This window comes from Halichoerus grypus, chromosome 6 (genome assembly GCF_964656455.1).
Source record: "Halichoerus grypus chromosome 6, mHalGry1.hap1.1, whole genome shotgun sequence".
Taxonomy (NCBI): Eukaryota; Metazoa; Chordata; class Mammalia; order Carnivora; family Phocidae; genus Halichoerus; species Halichoerus grypus.
In genome coordinates this window covers 41,149,232-41,167,839 of record NC_135717.1, presented here as the reverse complement: position 1 = coordinate 41,167,839, position 18,608 = coordinate 41,149,232, and the positions used below count along the sequence as shown (strand labels likewise).

Sequence of the window (18,608 nt, the reverse complement as noted above, 5' to 3'; positions counted from 1 at the left end):
TCTCTTTCACACTAATAAGGTCACAGTTGAGGTCATAGGTTTTGGAGACACAACCCACAGCGGGGACCAAGCCTTCTGATTCCTGACTGTCACGTTGCGTTTTGCCGAGGACAGAAGCACAGGGTCAAGAGTCCCGGTGGCACAGGGTTCCCGTGGGCCTCCTCCTTTTGCTTTAGAGAGCAACTTAGGTTCCAGTGTTCAGGGCTCTTTCCAGGTAGCTCCACATGGACCTTCTAACTTGGGCAGAGTTTTCTTCTGTGTCTGGTTAGTTCTACCTTTTTGTTTCTTAGCAGATGGAACAATTCAATTTCCAGACTCTCTTGTGCTTCCTTTTTATTATTATTTATTTTTAGTTTTTATTTGAGATATAATTGACATATAGCATGGCTTCTTTTTTAAACACACCAGTTACTTGATTCAAATGAGACCTCCTTTTGCACATTTTAACTTTTATGTTTCCCTATTTATGTTTTTAGGTTCATTTTAAATCTTGATACTATTTTAAAACCAAGCAGCAAACTTCTGTTTATCCTCCAACTTTTAGATCCTAAAGCAACAGTACACATGTGTGTATAGAAAATTACAGGAACAAGTGTGGTATTCACCTAAATCGTGCTCTCACTTAGCTCATAGCTCACACGCAAGGGTCTTTAGCTACAGGGATAGAATCCATGATCTTGGAAAGATTTTATCTGTTCAGTAGTCGACAGACTACCTCTCCAGGGGAAAGGATGCAGCAGTGAACAGAGGGAAACCCACTTGCCCTCAGGAAGCTGAGACTGATGGACGAGGCACCTGCCGTGCAGACAGGAGTTGGGGGTGTGCTGTTTTATGGGGTGATGAGTCCTTGCATATGTGAGCTGCCCCAGAGGGTAGTGAGGGAGGAAGCCAGGGGGATGGCTGCTACAAGAACATTGCAGGTAGAGAGGCAGGAGCAGGTGCAGAAAGCCCCAGGAGGGAGAGGGCTGGGTCCTGGAGAGATGGCAGGGGGCAGCGCGGAGTGAGCGGGAGGCGTGGGGCTCACAGGCCATGGAGGAGACAGAGGCAGTGAAATTGTACTTCTTCCCTGGACCCTACAGCATCCTACAGAACACCTCTCAGCCAAAACCTTCCCTAAGAGCTTGTCATCCAGCACAGCATCACATGACTCTCCTTTCAGATTCTTACCCACGGTGTGTGTCCGCACAGGGCACATCCAACTCAAGGCGGGACCAGCAGAATCTCCACCGATTCTGCTCCCTGCAGAATCTCTTCTAGGACACCTTGTTCTCTTTTCTCTTCTTGGAGACCTTGTTCTCCCCATTATCCACTTGCCACACTGGAAAATGTGACCCAGAGAGAGATGGGCAGAGAAGGAATCAGTCAGTCTACTGATTGGAGGTCTTCACACTCCTAAGGTGTTTTTAAACTATTCTGGAAGCCTGGAGGTAGAGTTAGTGACACGGACATCTTGTGGACAGAGCAGAAGCATTCCCCGGCGAGCTAGAACACAGGGCCGTGTGGCATGCAGGTCTGCGTTTGGGGGTCCGTGGGACCCCAACATGGCTGGCTGCCTTTGGTGTGTGCCCTTGGGTGGCTCTCTGGCCACGGCAGCCTGTTTGCTTCTGCGTGTTCAGACAACACTGCTCTTTCAGGCCTACGGATGACAGCAACCAGCCCCCGGGCCGGGGCGTCCTATCCATGCACGGGCTGACCTACGGCGTCATCCGGGTGGACTCGGAGGAAAAGCTGTCTGTGCTCACCGTGCAGGACGTCGGCCTCGTGATGCCTGGCGGTGAGTGTGGGCACCGGGCTGCAGGCGGCGTGGGGCGTTGAGGTGGGAACCCCGGCTGTGGCCAGTGGGCTGGTCCGTTAGCGCATGCCTTCCCGCCTGGCACCCCCGTGCCCCTCTGGCATGAACACAGACAGGACGCTTAAATTCCGCTGTGCATCTTTAAAGCTTTGTGGTAATGCTACCCCTCCTGGTGACAACATTCAGGAAGCCTCCGTGGGCGTCTCTGCCCCCTCTCATGCTGGGACTCCAGAGTCCTCCTCCCCAGGGGCATCGTGGGCCCCGCTGCACCCCTGCAGCCCCTGAGATGGTCCTCCCCCTGCAAGGGTCTGCTTCCCACCAGCCATCCTGGCACGCTGGAGAAGGCTGGGCACCCAGTCTGGCTGCAGACAGCATAAAAACCCATCCATGGGGCTCTGGATGACCAGCAGTGCTCACTTGCAGCAGAAGAGTCTGTTCTTAAAAGTCATGGACCTTCTCCACAAATGTGCACATGTGCTGTGGTCGAGGCACGGCCAGCCATCGCTGGCTGCACACCCCACCTCCCGAAACCCTGGCTCCGGCTCTTGCATGGACTTGAGGTCTGTGGCGGGAGCATGGGGGGCGTGTGCAGTACCAAAGCACCCAGGTGGCCGGGACCCTGGGCTTCCTCCACATGTCCTCCTCGGTCTGGATGGCAGAGGTCACTCCCCTTAAATACGATCCACACGTCAGTTATTCACTGACATCACAACAATGGAACTGGACGTTTTCCTATAACATGAAAATCTGTGACTCACTTCAGGGAAAATGAGTACCCGGCCCACTTGTATATTCGCAGTTGTGTTTCAGATGCTGTTTCCTGTTCACCTGCTCTCACTCCTACTTGGTCATTTATTCCTTGTCCCCCTGTCCATCCCTGTCTCTCTGTGTCTCTGTCCCCCCGTCCCTCTATCTGTCTCCCTCACCGTCCATCCCTGTCTGTCTCCCTCACCCCCGTCCCTCTGTCTGTCGCCCTCACCGTCCACCCCTCTCTCTGTTTCCCCCTCCCTCCGTCCCTCTGTCTGTCTCCCTCTCCCTCCGTCCCTCTGTCTGTCTCCCTCTCCCTCCATCCCTCTGTCTGTCGCCCTCACCCCCCGTCCCTCTGTCGCCCTCACCGTCTGTCCCTCTCTCTAACATGACCCGTGTGTCCTGTTTTGCTTCCAGCCATCATGTGTTCAGTGAAGCCGGATGGCATCCCTCAACTTTGTCGAACAGATGAAATCGGGGAGCTCTGTGTGTGTGCCATTGCAACGGGCACGTCCTATTACGGCCTCTCGGGCATGACCAAGAACACCTTCGAGGTAGGTTTGAGGGGCGCGCTCCCTCCAGGTGTGCTCTGCAGGTGGCCCTCACAGGTGTGCAGACGTAAAGAGAAGGTGGCAGTATCCGATAACACATATTCGTCGTAACTAAAATGGTCGCACTTTTTGCTGCCAGTTGTATAATTTTCAGTAAATTTGGCTTATCGGAGCTGTGTGGGAAAAGGGCAAGAATCATTTCTTTAAAAGGGGCCGTGTTTTATATGTTGCTGTCCTCAGTCGAGAGGCCGAGGGACGGAGGCCGAGCACACCTGTCTCGGCCTTGCTGGGGCCCCCTGTGGCCTGCCCGCCGAGGCCGGACTTGGCAGGTGTGAACAGATGCACATAGCAGGAGCTGGTGTGTGTGCGAGGTGCCCGCATGCGTGTGTGGCCTGCGCTTGGTGCCCGCAGCGGCCTCGCACATGCACCGTTCCGCAGGGAGCTCCGTGCCGCACCGCCATGCTCCTGGAGGTGACACCTCACCTGCCCACGTGGTGCCTTACCTTAGGAGGAGCACACGTGGATTACATCACGCATGAGAAATGGGGGTCGTTTGGGGATTCGTCTCTTACAGTTTAGAACATGATGTAATGGGGTGCCTTGTGCAGGCGCCTTTGCTGAGTGTGGATTCGAGTTTTTAAAATGTCCCTGGAGCCCAGCTAGACAGAGTCTGCATGAAACCCATCTCCCCTTCTGTGTGACTTACCTGCAGGGTCTGAGGACCGGGCACAGGCTCGGGGCGCCGAGATTTGCTTCCTTTGTGTGTTTCCTTCCTGGTGTCATCCTGATAGGGAAACGTTGATGAACAGGGATCATTTTCAACTGATACACGTGTTCGGTTTTCCATTTATCACTTTCATGCTGTGGATCTAAAACAGAAGAATTAATTAGTGTTCATTAGGCTATCGTAATGATCTCTGGTATCACTTCTTAGGTTCAGAAGCCCTGGAAGGAAACCGGTGGGCAGCCCTGCATGTGGGCAGTGGGGGACAGAAGTTGGGGGGCGGGGGACAGGGGCAGTGCCTTCCGCGAGGAGACGCCGCTAGACTAACGTGGTCCGGTCGGCTCCAGGGGAGGGTGAAGGTGGGCTGAGCACCACCCCCCGGCACTCACAGCTTGTATGTCTGCAGGTATTTCCCGTGACGAGCTCGGGGGCCCCCGTCAGTGAGTACCCCTTTGTAAGGACAGGCCTGCTGGGCTTCGTCGGCCCTGGGGGGCTCGTCTTCGTGGTGGGCAAGATGGACGGGCTCATGGTGGTCAGTGGACGCAGACACAACGCGGACGATATCGTTGCCACGGCGCTGGCCGTGGAGCCCATGAAATTCGTCTACAGAGGAAGGTGGGTGTGCCCTCTGTGAATTCAGCACTCGGTGGTTTGCACACCGCGCTTTTTATATACAGTTGCACAAATTCCTTAAGCTGGTGGGACTCCATGACCTCTGATATTCCAACTAGTTCTGAATGTCCAGTTTTACAGAAATTTCCTGAGCTCCATACATGTTTTCATCACTTCCCCTCTATGTTAAGTAAAAATATTTATTTAAAAAGCTTATTTTTAAAGTAAATACACAAAGAAAAGAGCCAAGTATTCATCTTGGTGCAGATCCTCTCAAAAGACAGAAAGGTAACAGTCGAGCAACAGATTGTGCGGGAAAACGGAGTTCTGCAGCATCCCCTCCCTGACGCACCCCTTCCTTGCCCACTTGCACAGTATATATTAAATCAGTGATGCTGGGCACCTGGGTGGCTCAGTTGGTTAAGCAACTGCCTTCAGCTCAGGTCATGATCCTGGAGTCCCAGGATCGAGTCCCACATCGGGCTCCCTGCTCAGCAGGGAGTCTGCTTCTCCCTCTGACCCTCCTCCCTCTCATGCTCTCTGTCTGTCATTCTCTCTCTGTCAAATAAATAAATAAAATCTTTAAAAATAAATAAATAAATAAAATAAAAAAATAAATCAGTGATGCTAGCTCCTGAGTTTTTGGCTTAGTTTGAAGGAAGTCATGAACTGTTTAGTCTTATTTCAGCTTGTCAGGCTGATGCGCGGAGAAGCAGTAGACACTTGGGTGTTACGGACAGAACTCATGTTGAGGTGCAGCCTCTGTGTGAGGAGGGGCACGGGGGTCCAAATCCCACGATGCCGCCTTTACCGAGAGAGACAGGCTCGTCCGGCAGAAACCCACTCGTCCCAAACAGAACGTCCCTACTGATGTGGAGAATACGACCTCGCAGGTGCAAACTCAAGATGGGGGTTGTAGGGCTTCCTGGATCTCAGCAGGCCCGGCTTCTCTGCCCGCCCTGCGGCGTGGGCACCGTCAGCTGCAGGCAGCCCCGGCGGGAGATGCTGGGCTGCTCCCTGCCCGGTTCCCGTTCCGGAGCAGTGGCTATAAGCTCCTGATTGCAGAACGATACTTCCCGGCAATCTGCAGCGTGTGCCCACTGCGCTGTACCCTTCCTGTCCCCACAGGATAGCCGTGTTCTCGGTGACCGTCCTGCATGACGAGAGGATCGTGATTGTGGCCGAGCAGAGGCCGGACTCCACGGAGGAGGACAGCTTCCAGTGGATGAGCAGGGTGCTCCAGGTAGCTCTTCACCTGCCCGGGAGTCCCACTCCTGCTTTCGTGCCAGCTTCCCTTAACCATCTGTTAGGATGTGGCCGGCCCTCAACAGCTGTGCTTTCCTGCTCCCTGACCGTCACCCCACTGGATCAGAAATTGCATCGACCGGGAAACTTGTCATTGCATGCTTGGACAGTAACTAAGCAGACCAAGGTTAGGGATCGGGGTCTGCGAAACTGGCTCCCCCTATTTACTTGGAGATGTCACAAGTAATGGTGTTTCTTCTGATCTTGAGAGTGTATTTTCTTGCTCCAAATTTCCTTTCTTAGTGTGTGTGTGGTATTCCACAAATCCCACATAAGATTACTCAGTTTGGCTGGGTTTGGAGAGAGAGCCCTTCTCTTGGCATCTGCACCCCACTCGCGTGTTACAGACTGTTCTCTACTCAGTCGGAACATTTGCTTCGTGTCCATCTGTAACACCTGTTCTGACGTGGTTCCCTCTCCCGTGACTTTCCAGGCGATTGACAGCATACATCAAGTCGGGGTTTATTGCCTAGCCTTGGTTCCAGCAAACACCCTCCCCAAAACCCCGCTCGGAGGGATCCACTTGTCAGAAACGAAGCAGCTCTTCCTGGAGGGCTCACTTCACCCCTGCAACGTCCTGATGTGCCCCCATACCTGTGTCACAAACTTGCCTAAACCTCGACAGAAGCAACCAGGTAGGGCTCGTGGGCCGGAGGCTGAGTGGCTCTCAGGAACTGGGTGCTGTGGGCGCCATGCGAGCAGGCGCTATGCCTGTCAGGGGTGTTCAGCCCTCTTCCTTTCCTGGTCTGCACGCTCCCAGGGCGTGACCCTGCCCCGCCAGAGGGTGCAGTGCAAGGCTCTGCTGGGACTGCGCTGTGTGCGGGGAGCCGGGCAGGTGGGGAACATTGGGAAGGAGCCCCCGTCTTCCCGGTGGGAGCGCCGACCCTTGGTCTGGCCGGGGGCCTTCTTCCAGGCACAGAACCTCGCAGCCTCGGTTTACTTGTGCAAACATTAGAATAACACCTGTTTCACGTGGCTGATTTAGGAGTCAGAGCAGCTAAGGTGTGGGAAAGCTGCTTGGAGCATGTGAGGAATTCTACAAATGTATGTGTGACATTGTTCTAAGAGCGAATGTGTGTCTAGCACCTTGTGGTTTGGGGATATGTCATTATCCATTATCTGACTTTGTCTTCCTAGCAACTAATCGATCGTGCTTCTCAGGGTTGCACACACTTATCAGTGAAAAGGAATTGATCACAAGACTGTGGAAGGTGAAGACGCAGCTCTTCTGGCAGCGCGCTGATGGGGGATCCCAGGGCGTCCCGGGGGGGGTGTACGTGGGGGTGGTGGGGGTGCACAGGGGTGGCTGGGTGTGGGCAGCAGGGGCGCGCATTCAGGCTGTGTTCTAGAACAGTAGCAGGAGCTCCTGGCACAACAGCCACGGTTTGCCTGTGTTGTACATATGAACTCCTCTCTTCTCACGGAGCCTGTGTGGTGGGCACTCTTCTGTCCCCATTTCACATGCAACAGGTTCAGGAATTGACCCAGCAGCCGTGTGTCCCACCCAGCTCAGCGTGGCCACAGGGCAGAGTTTATGGAGTCAGCTAGAGGAGGTTGGGTCACCACGGGCTCAGCCCACTTGGTGGTAAATGCAGGGACTGAGGCCCACGCCCCGTGAGATTGGAGGAGAGGGTGGCTGGTCCTGTGTGGTTGAGGTGAGGATGCTGATGCTACGGGAGGAAGGTCACCCCTCGCGTTGAGCAGGTGTCGGCCTACATCCCTTGCTGTGACTCCCTGTGATGCAGACAGTCACATGGTAACTAGATGGGGAAGCATTTTGTTCTCTCCTCCCGTGAGGAGTGGATTCTCCGGGACACACTACAGTCACTGTCTGCTTTCTGGGCACATTAGCGCTGCGGTTTTAATCCGATTTCTGTGCTGTCCCTGGTTTCCTTACATTCCAGATTACCGTAACTAATACCTTCCTTTTTTCTCTTTCTTCTCAGTCGCTGGTTTATATCCTTGCAGGACACTGTAAAGTTACAGCTGACCAAGTGTCCATTTCTTTAAATTCAGTGGCGAGCCCCCCCAAAACACAAAGCATTGTCCTTCCATGGGCATATCGAAAGGATGAAGAGTCACGTCTTCGGTCTCCCATTATTTTGGGGCATAAACAGCCATGGGAAGGGGAGAGCAGTCACTCCGTCTGGGTGTGTATGTGTCCGCGTGGAATGGATCATGGTGGCGGGGCTCCTCAGGGTGTCCTTGTGCACAATCAGAGGTGACTGCCCTCTCCCCGTCCCCTGATCACCTCCACTCACCATCATACACTGTGGCCCCGGGGCCTGGCCACCAGTGGTCCCAGGAGCAGAGAAGCTCACGTGAATCCTATGGGTCACAGTTTGTGAATTCAGGACAGATACTTACGGTGGGGGCTCGTTGGCAAATGCATGATACGATTCCAGGGCTGCCAGGCTCAGTGTACCTGCCAGATGTCAGGAATCCTCAACAAGAAGAACCGGGCTGAGTGAAAAGGCCCAGGCACTCTGCTCGGAGGGCAGCATCAGGGCGCCCAAGGACAGCCTTGTTCCTTTGAGCAAGCACAGACGGATGCGCCGGGAGGGCGGGCCTGCTTGCATATTGCAGCGGCAACAGGGTGAATGAAGCTTTGTGCAATTGATTTAAGGAAACAGTTTTTTAAGAATGATATTAGGTGTCCTATCTGTTTTTGTTAAATATTGAAAAGTTATATAACTCTCTGTCTGAAAAAAGCTGTTTTTAACAAATACTCATGGCAGCTGTGAGGTGCTGGTCCATTTTCCTCCCTCGGCTGATGACCTGTAATGGACCTCAGACAGGTGGTATTTCCCCAAAGCCTCAGTTTCCCTAAGTGCAATGAGGGAGTTGGACCAGGTGATTTCTAAGGCTCCCTTGGAATAGACACGACTGGGAACAAGTACTCCTTGGAGCCAAAGCAGACATTTACCATTTTTCCATGAGGGTGTTGCTAGAGGTTTCAAACAGAGCCCCTAAAATGTAGATAATTTGTAGACAACCTAATTGCCTCTTTTATTGGATGGATTCATATTTGCTCAACTAACGACACTGTGTATGTGAGTTTCTTAACTAAGCACAAATGTTAAAAGACCTTTAAGACCTTTAACCCATCAGTCAGGCCTGCAACAATATTACAAACATTGAGAAAACCACGGGCGGTTAAGAGCCCCTGGGATACATCCTATGGGAGCCACAGGAGGGGAACAGGGAGGGGCAGCCACTGAGCTCTGCATCCACCAGGAGGAGCCCGGCTCCACGGTTCAAAATCAGGATGCAGTGAAGTGTAAGGGTGTCTTGCACACCCACCCACCTCATTCGGCAAGGTAGGGAGACCCTCAGTTCTTGGTAGGGGAGCAGATTTTGTAAATAATGCCACAGGAAAGCACCTGTCTCCCAGCAATGTTTGGAAAAAGATCATTCTTAAGTCCACGTGGGGGAGAGACATGTAAGGTCCGAGCTGCACATCCAGACAACTCTAGCAGAGACAAACATCGAGGAAGGAGGGACCACCTGCTAGCACCTTGGAAGAGTGCTTCTACCCTCATGTGAATTCTTAAAAAATTACCAAGAATACTTCAAGTCAGTTTAGGCCAGAGTGGCTTCCCAGAACTGTCCTGTCCACCTCGGTCACCGAAGAGAACCTCAGGACGCTTCACCCACACACCCCAAGCCAGGAAATGAAGGGCTCATTGGCGGGGTCCCAGGTGAGCCCTGGCTCCGTCCACACGGCAGCCACGTTCAGTGCACATGAACCACGCTGCCGCGTTTTCTTCTCGCTTTGTTAAATATGAAAACACTATCTCTCCTTCAGAATTTATTATGAGCTAAGAGAAGAAAGTTCACACGGCAATTCAGACATAATGGAGCGGAGTATATAAGGCACGTTCTGTGACAACACGGAAGCCAGTATCAGGGCTCCTAGAGATTGCCTGACGTGAAGAAGCCCGTGGGCAGGAGCCCGGAAATCTGCGTCCTGGGCTGGTCTCCAGATTTCAGCCCTGCCTGGAAGCCCCCGGCCTTCGCCTGCATCGCTGTGATGTTGCATAGTTTATGGCCGCCCAGGTCCGGCTGGCCACGTGTGTGCAGAGAAGAACGGGGCCTGCTCCCCCTGGACAGTCCCCTGGGGGTGTCAGCCCTGCCCCTGCTCATCTTGCCAGGGTGTGCTGGAGCCCGGGGGGGGGGGGCCTGGCGGCCGCTGGCCCCACCCCTCAGCCCGCGTCTAAAGCTTTCTGAGCTGCTGAGAGACAGCTCTTTGTGCGCAATAACACAGTGCACCAAATGCCCCGATTTGAAGCCTGTGAGTCAACCTTTGGTAAAGGTTTAATAAGAATTTTACTCAGCAGTTCCTGGCATCTTGGCTATTTCTACTGCCTTCTTTACGCTCCCTCCCTGCCTCCCCTCCTTGCCTCCGTCTCACGCCCACTCCCCCAACGTCTCATGCCCACTCCCCCAACGGCAGGGTCTCCCAGAACAGCAAACCCTGTCCTCTTCAATCCGTGTATATGTGTGTGTGGTGACAACACAGTGAAGCCTAGAGGGTCCCTAGGGTTCCTTGTAGTTAGAAATTTTGAAAGAGTCTCTGCAGTTCTTTAAGAAACTTGTTTCTTTCATTGAAAAAGAAAAGAAAGCTATCAGGGTAGATTCTATCTGCCTTTCTCCTGTGAAAAGAGCATTGGTAACCGAGTCCGTAACGGTGTACAAGGAACTTGGAATGGGAGCCTCTTGGCTCCATCGTCTGCCTCTCCGTGGGCCCGGCTGAGAGCCCAGAGCGTGCCGTCGGTGAGATGCACAGTGGCCGTGTCTGGGCCTTCCGCGGTGCTCCTCCTAACGTTACAGGATGTATTTATAAAACCCGAGTGGTACTTTGTGTCCATGGCCACTCGGACGGCCGCCGCTGTGACCCCGGCCAGCAGCACACGTGGTCCGGAGCCCTGACGGCTCGGCAGTGAGGCGCGTCTGTCTGTGTTAATCCTTGTCGGTCTTCCGAGTTACTTCCCACAGACACGAACGTGGATAGAGCCCAGCATCCCTCCAACCGGAGAACAGCGGCAGTGGGATTTGGCGAAAGCCTTGTTTCTGACCTGGTCGAGTTTGCCATTGTTCTCATGTTGGGACACCTTGGAAACCCTGTTCTGATAAGACTTTCTCAGAGCCTGGCCTTTGGAAGGGTTTCCCCAGGGCGAGCGCTGCACCACGTGGGAGGTCCTGTTGTCAGTTCACCTGTTTCCTCGTGTTCTTTCCAGAAATCGGCCCTGCCTCTGTGATGGTGGGGAACCTGGTGTCTGGGAAGAGGATCGCGCAGGCCAGTGGCAGAGACCTGGGCCAGATCGAAGACAACGACCAAGCCCGCAAGGTGAGCGTGAGGCCAGGCTGCTCTCTAAGCCCCATGCCCACAGGCTGCTGCGTCACCGGCTGCCGGTCCCCTGTGTACCATTGGCCTCTTGGTCCAGCAGACGTACCGTGTCATCTCACAAGGAAGATGTGTCTGTTGGGGGTGCACAGACGCCAAGCGGAGGCCTGGGGCCAGCGTCTGGGGATGCCTGTCTCGTCCTGGCGTCCTGTGGTTCTTGTTTCTCCTCTTCCTACCAGCCCTGATTTCATGCCCAGACGGCCTCACGGCAACCTGGGTGCAAGGCTTCAGTCTTGTAATTGTTGGGACACAAGAAAACATAAATTCAAAACCCAGGTTGGGGAACCAGGCATCCTCAACACATCCTTAGGGGCTGGAGGAGAAATCTGGGGCCACACCCACCGTACACATCACTCGGCTTGTCTCCCCGTTACAACCACTCAGACTTGAGGACTCTGATGAGTCTCCAAATGATGACCCCAGTCTGTGTGAGCTACCAGGAAATGTCACAAAATCAACCATTTAAAATATTGCCACTTTGGTAACGAGTAGAATCGCATACATTGAAAACACTGGATCACCATGGTCCCACCTCAGAGTACATTTCTATTAATAAAATAAATTGAGGGATATACCTGGGTGTTTCCTATGACCGGACATGAGATGGCGCTGACCTCTTTTTTGCTATAGACCGAGTCCGTGTGATGCACACGATCTGTGTGCTTGGCAATGCTGTTGAATGACCTCAGGCAATGACCCTTCTGAAAACAGCAAATAGAAGAGAGCCTGTTTTAAGAACAGGGTTGATCTGATTCTGCTGTTCCAGCCCCAGAAAGCACTCTCTTCTGGGAGCCCAGGAGAAGGGCTTTTCTGTGTTGGCTGCTCCATCTGTAAGGGCAATGCCATTCTCCCAGCCTGGGCAGATGGCGGGAGACATCCCTGACCAGGCACTGCACCACCTCCCTGTAACTGGTGCGTCCAAGTCGGGCGCAGGGACTTCCAGGCCATCCAGGAAAAACCCCGTAAGCACTGGCTTAGTCTCCCAATTTTGTTTGACAGGGATGTGCTCATTCCTCTGTGGGAAAGCACGCTGTTCTGAGCTGCCCTAACAGCACTGAGAGGGTAGGATGTCCGTGTGAACGCGGTCTGTTCGGACGGCCTGAAGCTAATGGCTGTGCTTTGTTCCAGTTCCTGTTCCTCTCGGAGGTCCTGCAGTGGAGGGCACAGACCACCCCCGACCACGTCCTGTACACGCTGCTCAACTGTAGGGTGAGGCCGCTGCTCGCGAATCTCACGGTCGCCCTCGGGCGGCTTTCTCTTCTTCCCTCTCTGTTCCTTTCATTTCAGTGTTATGTGACATCCTTCTCATTTATTTGTTGCCTTTTCACGTGATTTTAGCAATTCTTTTGGCGCTATTTCCCCCAAAAAACGGGGGACAGTTCAGACCTATGAGATATTTTTGTCTTTACTTTTATCAGAAAACTACTTTTCTGTAAATAGGCAGTGAGGCTTTCGTTATAGACTTTCTTACGAATGAAAGTCACCTCTGTTTTACAAGCGTGATGAAGGTTTGTGTTGACATTTCACGCTGGAAAAGCAAGTTCATCCAGTATCATTCCACAGTGGAGTTTAAGGATAAGACCTTAAATATGCACGCAAATAGTATTAACAATAAAAATCAAATGCAAAAGTCTTAACATGCTTAACTTTTCTTTTGCTGTGGAAATAAAGCCTGACAAGTAGATTTTAACCTTAGGTCTTCCTGACAAGTGTGGGTATGTGCGATTGTAGGAAGTTACGGCTATTTAGAGTTGCAAAATATCAGAATCTTACTGTGCAAAGCCACCTCTCACCATTTACAGTAATCGATTAGAGACGAGCGAAAGACAGTGGCAAGCACATAACTGGCAGTATGGAGGGAACCTGTTCCCTGCATTCACTCTCCTGTGCTCCCAGGTGCATGGTGCTAGGAGGCGTTGCATCTGGGCTCCTGAGGATCTGTGCAGTTGCCCGAGCCCCTGAAGCATGCCTACCCTGCTTTTCTCCTCTTCCCTCCATTAGCTCCTTCCTCAGCCCCTAAATACAGAAACGACTCCGCTTTCCCCTGCCTTCCCAACACCGCTGCCTTGCTGGTGGTCCTCAGCTCTGCAGTGCCGTCCTAATTTCCCTTTAATCTCTTCTTCTGACTTTCCCTGCCCTCCGGGTATTTGTCCTGGAGACTTTTCTTCCTCCGTGGTCTCTCAGTGGCCCTGCAGAGATTTCCAGTGTCCCCTCCAGAGTGATGACCCAGAGAGACGATGGTCTTCTGCCCCCCGGGAGGGACATCACTCGAGCACTCAGGCCCTTTGCTTAGCCTCCCAGGTGCTGCCGTGGTGCTGGTGTGGTGGGTATGATGTGCTGTCGTCTGTAGACTCAAGCCACCAGGGAGCAAGAGGCAGGTCCACATCACCCCCAACCCTCCCCAGCGCAGTCCCCACATTCTGTCCTCCTTGCAGTAGGGTTGAGAAGGGAGGGCGAGGATCTGTGCCTGGACGCCCTGGAGCCGGAGGAGTAGGAGACCAGCCCTGCCACACACACAGACTCGGACGTCATGCGGGTGTGTTCACAGAGGACCTGTCCCAACAGGGGAGGAAGCCAGAGCTGTTCTAACCACATCCAACTACGGGAGTGCCCGCGTGAGAGCACAGCCCTCAGATGGTCCCCTGGCGTGATGGCCGGACCCCGGGTCCTCCTGAGAAGCTCTGGCCTGGGTGATGTGTATTCCCATCCCTGACCCTGTGGCCACGGCCATCTGCTGTAGCTAGACGCTGGATTGTTGGGGGAAAACGAGTCACCGGAAATGACTCCCGCTTCGTTAGAGACGACAGGAAATTGGATGGGGTGAGGAGGAGGTCAGAGCCGTGAGTGGATCCACTTTGGGTCAGCGTGGAGAAAGGTGCTTTGCGCGGCTGGCTTTCCTTTGCACACAGCTCTGGATGTGCAGGTGTCTGCGTCCTGAGCCCGCCCCAGAACGTACAAGGGCTCGGCCGGGACTGAGGGTCAGAATCGCCATCTTCTTGGTTGTTAGTCACAGTTTCTGCTTCAAGCACCCTCTGAGGTCAGCACTGCCCCGTACAAGGGGAGCGCGAGCCACACACATAATTCTGTGTTTTCTAAAAGCAGTATTTTTAAAAGACAGAAACTGGTGAAATTCGTGCTAGTAATGTTTAGCTGACCTCCGTAGATCCAAAATATTGTCACTCCGGCATGTGGCCCCCCGCATTTTCCTGCTGGCCTCTGTCCTGCAAGGGGCATGCTGTTGGTTGTGTCTTTGGCGACTTGATAAGGCTTGAGTGAGAGCAGTTTCCTGTTTGGTGCAGACGGGGTTCATTCGTATGCCAGTGCGCTCGGTGGAGTAAGAGTTCTGTCAGATGCATAGTAGGAAGTGGGGCTCTAATTCATTGCAGGTCACGGAAAGCTACGAGTTGGAACTTGTTTCCATACAAAAGACCATCTGTTATTTTTTTTTAACAGAAACAGCCAAGTCTTTTTAACCTTTTTTTTTTTTTTTTTACTTGTAGCAACTTCTTTAGAATTTCTTTTTTTAATTTCTTTAAAGATTTTATTTATTAGACAGAGAGAGACACAGTGAGAGAGGAAACACAAGCAGGGGGAGTGGGAGAGGGAGAAGCAAGCTTCCCGCCAAGCAGGGAGCCCAATGCGGGGCTCGATCCCAGGACCCCAGGATCATGACCTGAGCCGAAGGCAGATGCTTAACGACTGAGCCACCCAGGCGCCCCTAGAATTTTAAAATATAAATCCTATTTGGCTTTTTCTTAATTCCTAGTGTTTTTTCATTTATTATTTAATTTCATGTCAAACTTCAAAGTGGTGCCTAAATTCACGGTCCTTGACACTGAAATTTGTTGACTCAGGACAGGGGTTGGTCCTGTCATGATTCCACCCAAAACTTCCTTTAGAAGTCAGCCCTGATTTCTCTGGTGAGGTGGTTTATACTAGACTCTCCTCTCTTTATGGAAACCTCACTGTTTCCCATGGATGTTGATGGGGGGCCAAGAAGCTGTTGGCCAACATCATGGGCTGCCATTTCGTGGGACGCGCATCTGTGGCCCCTCGTTGTTCAGAGCCCCCACCAGCAGCGTTTCTCTAGAGCGGGAGGTCGTGTGGGAGCTCCCACAGGGGAGTCTGGGGCCAGGCATGGCTGCTGGTGGACGAGTGCTCCCCATCCCAGCACAGCCCCTCCGGGCGGCTCAGGGACAGCTTTGGTGTCCAGGTGCCCGGTCGCTGACTCCAGAACCAGATGAGCCTTCAGGGCCTGCTGTGCGGCGGGGGCTTTCCTGCTAAAAAGCCTCGAGAGGCATTGTGAACCATTTCAGAGGTCACTAAAGATAAAGGGCAGCGTACCAATTACATTTCACCTTTTCTAAAGTGTATCAGTGGGAATTTCACACCCCAGGGCTGACACATCTTTTCAGACACACTCGTGCCTGCTGGTTCTGAGCTGACGGAGCAGCTGGTCTTTGATGGGGGATGGGCATAGGATCTCCCAAAACTGGTGGGAAGGTCCGATCTGGAAGTGGAACCGCCCAGAGCAGGAGCGCTTGCTGCCTGAGATAAGACAGGTGCACCAGCGGCCAGAGGGCGGTGACAGAACAGCAGGGTCTAGCTCCTCGGGGACATAAGGTTGAGCCCCTTCTACCAGCACTGTCCACTGGCACAACCACCACCCACCTGTCCCAATCTGACAGTCAGGAGGGGGGTGCTGGCTGTCCCCCAGGACAGGAGGGGTGGGATGGTCCCCACCAGCACGGGGAGGGAGCTGGTCCTGGGCCCCCCCATCAGCTGTGCCCATCTTCACTTTGAACTGCTCAAAGGACATTTGGGTCAAGGAGTGCATTAATTTTGGTTCCAGCGAACAGGTGTGGTCCCCAGGAGTGGACGCTCAGGGAGTGTCCAGTGTTGGAGGCCCTGGGCTCCGGCCTCCTGGGTCTCTGTGTACCCAGCTTTGCCGCACTCTGCCGTGGCTCTTCCACCGCCTCCTATTTTAACCGTCCTCAGAAGAGAGACCAGGAAGGGAAATGTGTGCGACAAGAGGATTCACTTCAGAGAAGCGTAAGCGGACCCTGTGCCCCATAGGAGAGGCCAGTCCCGGCCGGTGGGAAAGGGTCAGAGCCTGCGGGCGGCCCCCTGCAGCCCCGGGCATTGCTCGGACATTGGTGAGGGGAGTGTGTTGCTTCCTGGAGCTCAACACAACAGTCCGTTGGCTCGTGGATGATTTTGGCAAACACGGAGCACTGGTGATTGTGTCCTGATGGTAACAGATCCCACCCCCCACCCAGAGCAGGTGTTTCTAACACACGGGCCATGTTAACAGGAATTCTAACGTGTCCCCAGCATCTTCCATCACTAGAGCTCCACTGCCCATCTGTAAGGGACCCCAGGGTCTGGTTGCTTCTGTCCGCTCAGCGTTACCTTCCTTCCACACGAGTGTGCTCACCGCTCTTCCCTTGAGACTTGACTCTCCACACGTGATGTTTGCATCCAGTCCCCAAAAATCGCGGCGTCTCGCTTTTCTTCCTGCTGCTGCTGGACTGCTGGCTCTGGCATGGTCGCGATGCCCGGGCCGTGTTCAGTATGTGGACGCTGCGGGCCGCGATGCCCGTGACTGCAGGAAGGCCCTTCACCCTGACAATCACTTTAAAATAGGGTTTGATCGTGAAGAGCAGTGTTTCTATTTTTTCATTTTCTTCAACTCTTGATTTTGAAATAACTGTAGATCCTCAGGAAGTTGCAATAGTGCCTTTAAGGTATTTTTTTGATCTTAATGTGTTTTCCATTTGTTTCTCCACGTTTAAAAAGTCTACATAAAATGAATATAACAGTTCATTTCTCCCTTTACTGTTCATTTTTTTTTTTTTACTGTAGCTTTGTTTTGTTTGTTTTTAGACCTCTTTGACTTGTGACGTGGTGTTTCTTAAAAATATTTTCAATTTGTATAATTTTCCTGTTCGTTCCCCACTGAGTCTTATTGCCCTTGGCGATTACACTGAAGTCCCAGAATTACCAGGTTGACTTTTTTTTTGTAAGTTGAGCTATTTTTTAGGTCAAGTAATTATTTTTTAAAAAAGATTCTATTTGAGAGAGGGAGCGTGTGAGTGGGGGGAGGGGCGGAGGGAGAGAGAATCTCAGGCAGACTCCATGCCTGATGCGGGGCTCAACCCCACAACCCTGAGATCGTGACCTGAGCCAAAATCAAGAGTCAGACACTTCACCAACTGAGTCACCCAGGTGCCCCAAGTAATTATTTTTTAGAATATTTCTTGTTAGAGTGCCCAGGTGGCTCAGTCGGTGAAGCATCTGCCTTTGGCTCAGGTCATGATCTCAGGGTCCTGAGATCGAGTCCAACATGGGGCTCCCTGCTCAGCGAAGAGTCGGCTTCTCCCTCTGCCGCTCCCCCTGCTTGTGCTCTCTCTCTCTCTGACAAATAAAGTCTTTTAAAAAAATAAAATATTTCTTGTTAACACAGTGTATCTAGATGCTTCTTCGGTGCTGCCCTTCTTGGCCAGTGGGGGGAGAAGGAAGTGACCCCTAATGGCACAGGGTCTTCTGGGGGGTGGCCAGTGTGCTAAAACTGACAGGTGTGCAGACACACTAATATCCACGTAAGTGTGCATTTCAAATAAGGGAACTGGCTGGTACCTGCAGTCCGTCTCGATAAAGCTGTTCTGTTCAAAAACACCTCACCCACTTGTCCTTGCAATCCCCAGGGTACAATAGCGAGCTCGCTAACGTGTGTGCAGCTGCATAAACGTGCCGAGAAGATCGCCGTGATGCTCATGGAGAGAGGACACCTGCAGGATGGGGACCACGTGGCTCTCGTCTACCCGCCAGGTGAAGGACGGGGCCGGCTCCAGAGCTGGCGGGACGGGCGCCGGCTGACTGCTCGCCCTGCCTTCTGTGTTGCTTGCCACAGCTGCTTGCAGCCTCTTGTGGGGACGGTGGTGTGTGCTGTGCAACTCGAGGGCATAAATAAGATGAAATTTCGCAGACATCTGTGTCTGTTCCCTTACGTATTGAGGTAGCTCATTGAATCGATAGTCATTAAAGCCTTCACTAAATTGATCATTGTAGAGTTGAGTAATTGCTTAGAGAAATGACAGAAATTAAATTTGTGGGCTACTTTGGCACCTCGTACCTAAAGGAACAGGCCAACAGGAAGTTACGGCCAAAGCCTAGCAAAGCTTGTGGGCGGAGGACAATCGGCAGCGGTCTCGTGCCCGGGCTAGAACCTCTGCTGATGGGGATTGACTGTATCGACTGAGAACTTTGCTCCTCTCCCATCTAGGAATAGACCTCATCGCTGCGTTTTACGGCTGCCTGTACGCGGGCTGTGTGCCAATAACCGTCCGCCCCCCACACCCACAGAACATTGCAACGACGCTGCCGACCGTGAAGATGATCGTGGAGGTAACCCTGCCTGGGAGTGCCGGGGCGCCTAGATCCCAGGGCCCACGGTGGGGCTGGCTCCAG

General features: G+C 53.0%; 1 protein-coding gene across 5 annotated transcripts in view; it reads left to right on the top strand.

Annotated features, from left to right (window-relative positions):
- DIP2C (disco interacting protein 2 homolog C) overlaps window positions 1-18,608 on the top strand; it is a 396,828-nt gene that overhangs the window by 309,359 nt on the left and 68,861 nt on the right. For all 5 annotated transcript variants that reach the window (XM_036097398.2, XM_036097402.2, XM_036097401.2 and 2 more), the window contains 9 exons: window positions 1,635-1,774; window positions 2,957-3,093; window positions 4,221-4,429; window positions 5,555-5,669; window positions 6,165-6,366; window positions 10,972-11,081; window positions 12,267-12,347; window positions 17,846-17,969; window positions 18,424-18,545. In XM_036097398.2, the coding sequence (XP_035953291.1) occupies window positions 1,635-1,774; window positions 2,957-3,093; window positions 4,221-4,429; window positions 5,555-5,669; window positions 6,165-6,366; window positions 10,972-11,081; window positions 12,267-12,347; window positions 17,846-17,969; window positions 18,424-18,545 (1,240 nt within the window). The remainder of the gene's footprint in view (window positions 1-1,634; window positions 1,775-2,956; window positions 3,094-4,220; window positions 4,430-5,554; window positions 5,670-6,164; window positions 6,367-10,971; window positions 11,082-12,266; window positions 12,348-17,845; window positions 17,970-18,423; window positions 18,546-18,608) is intronic.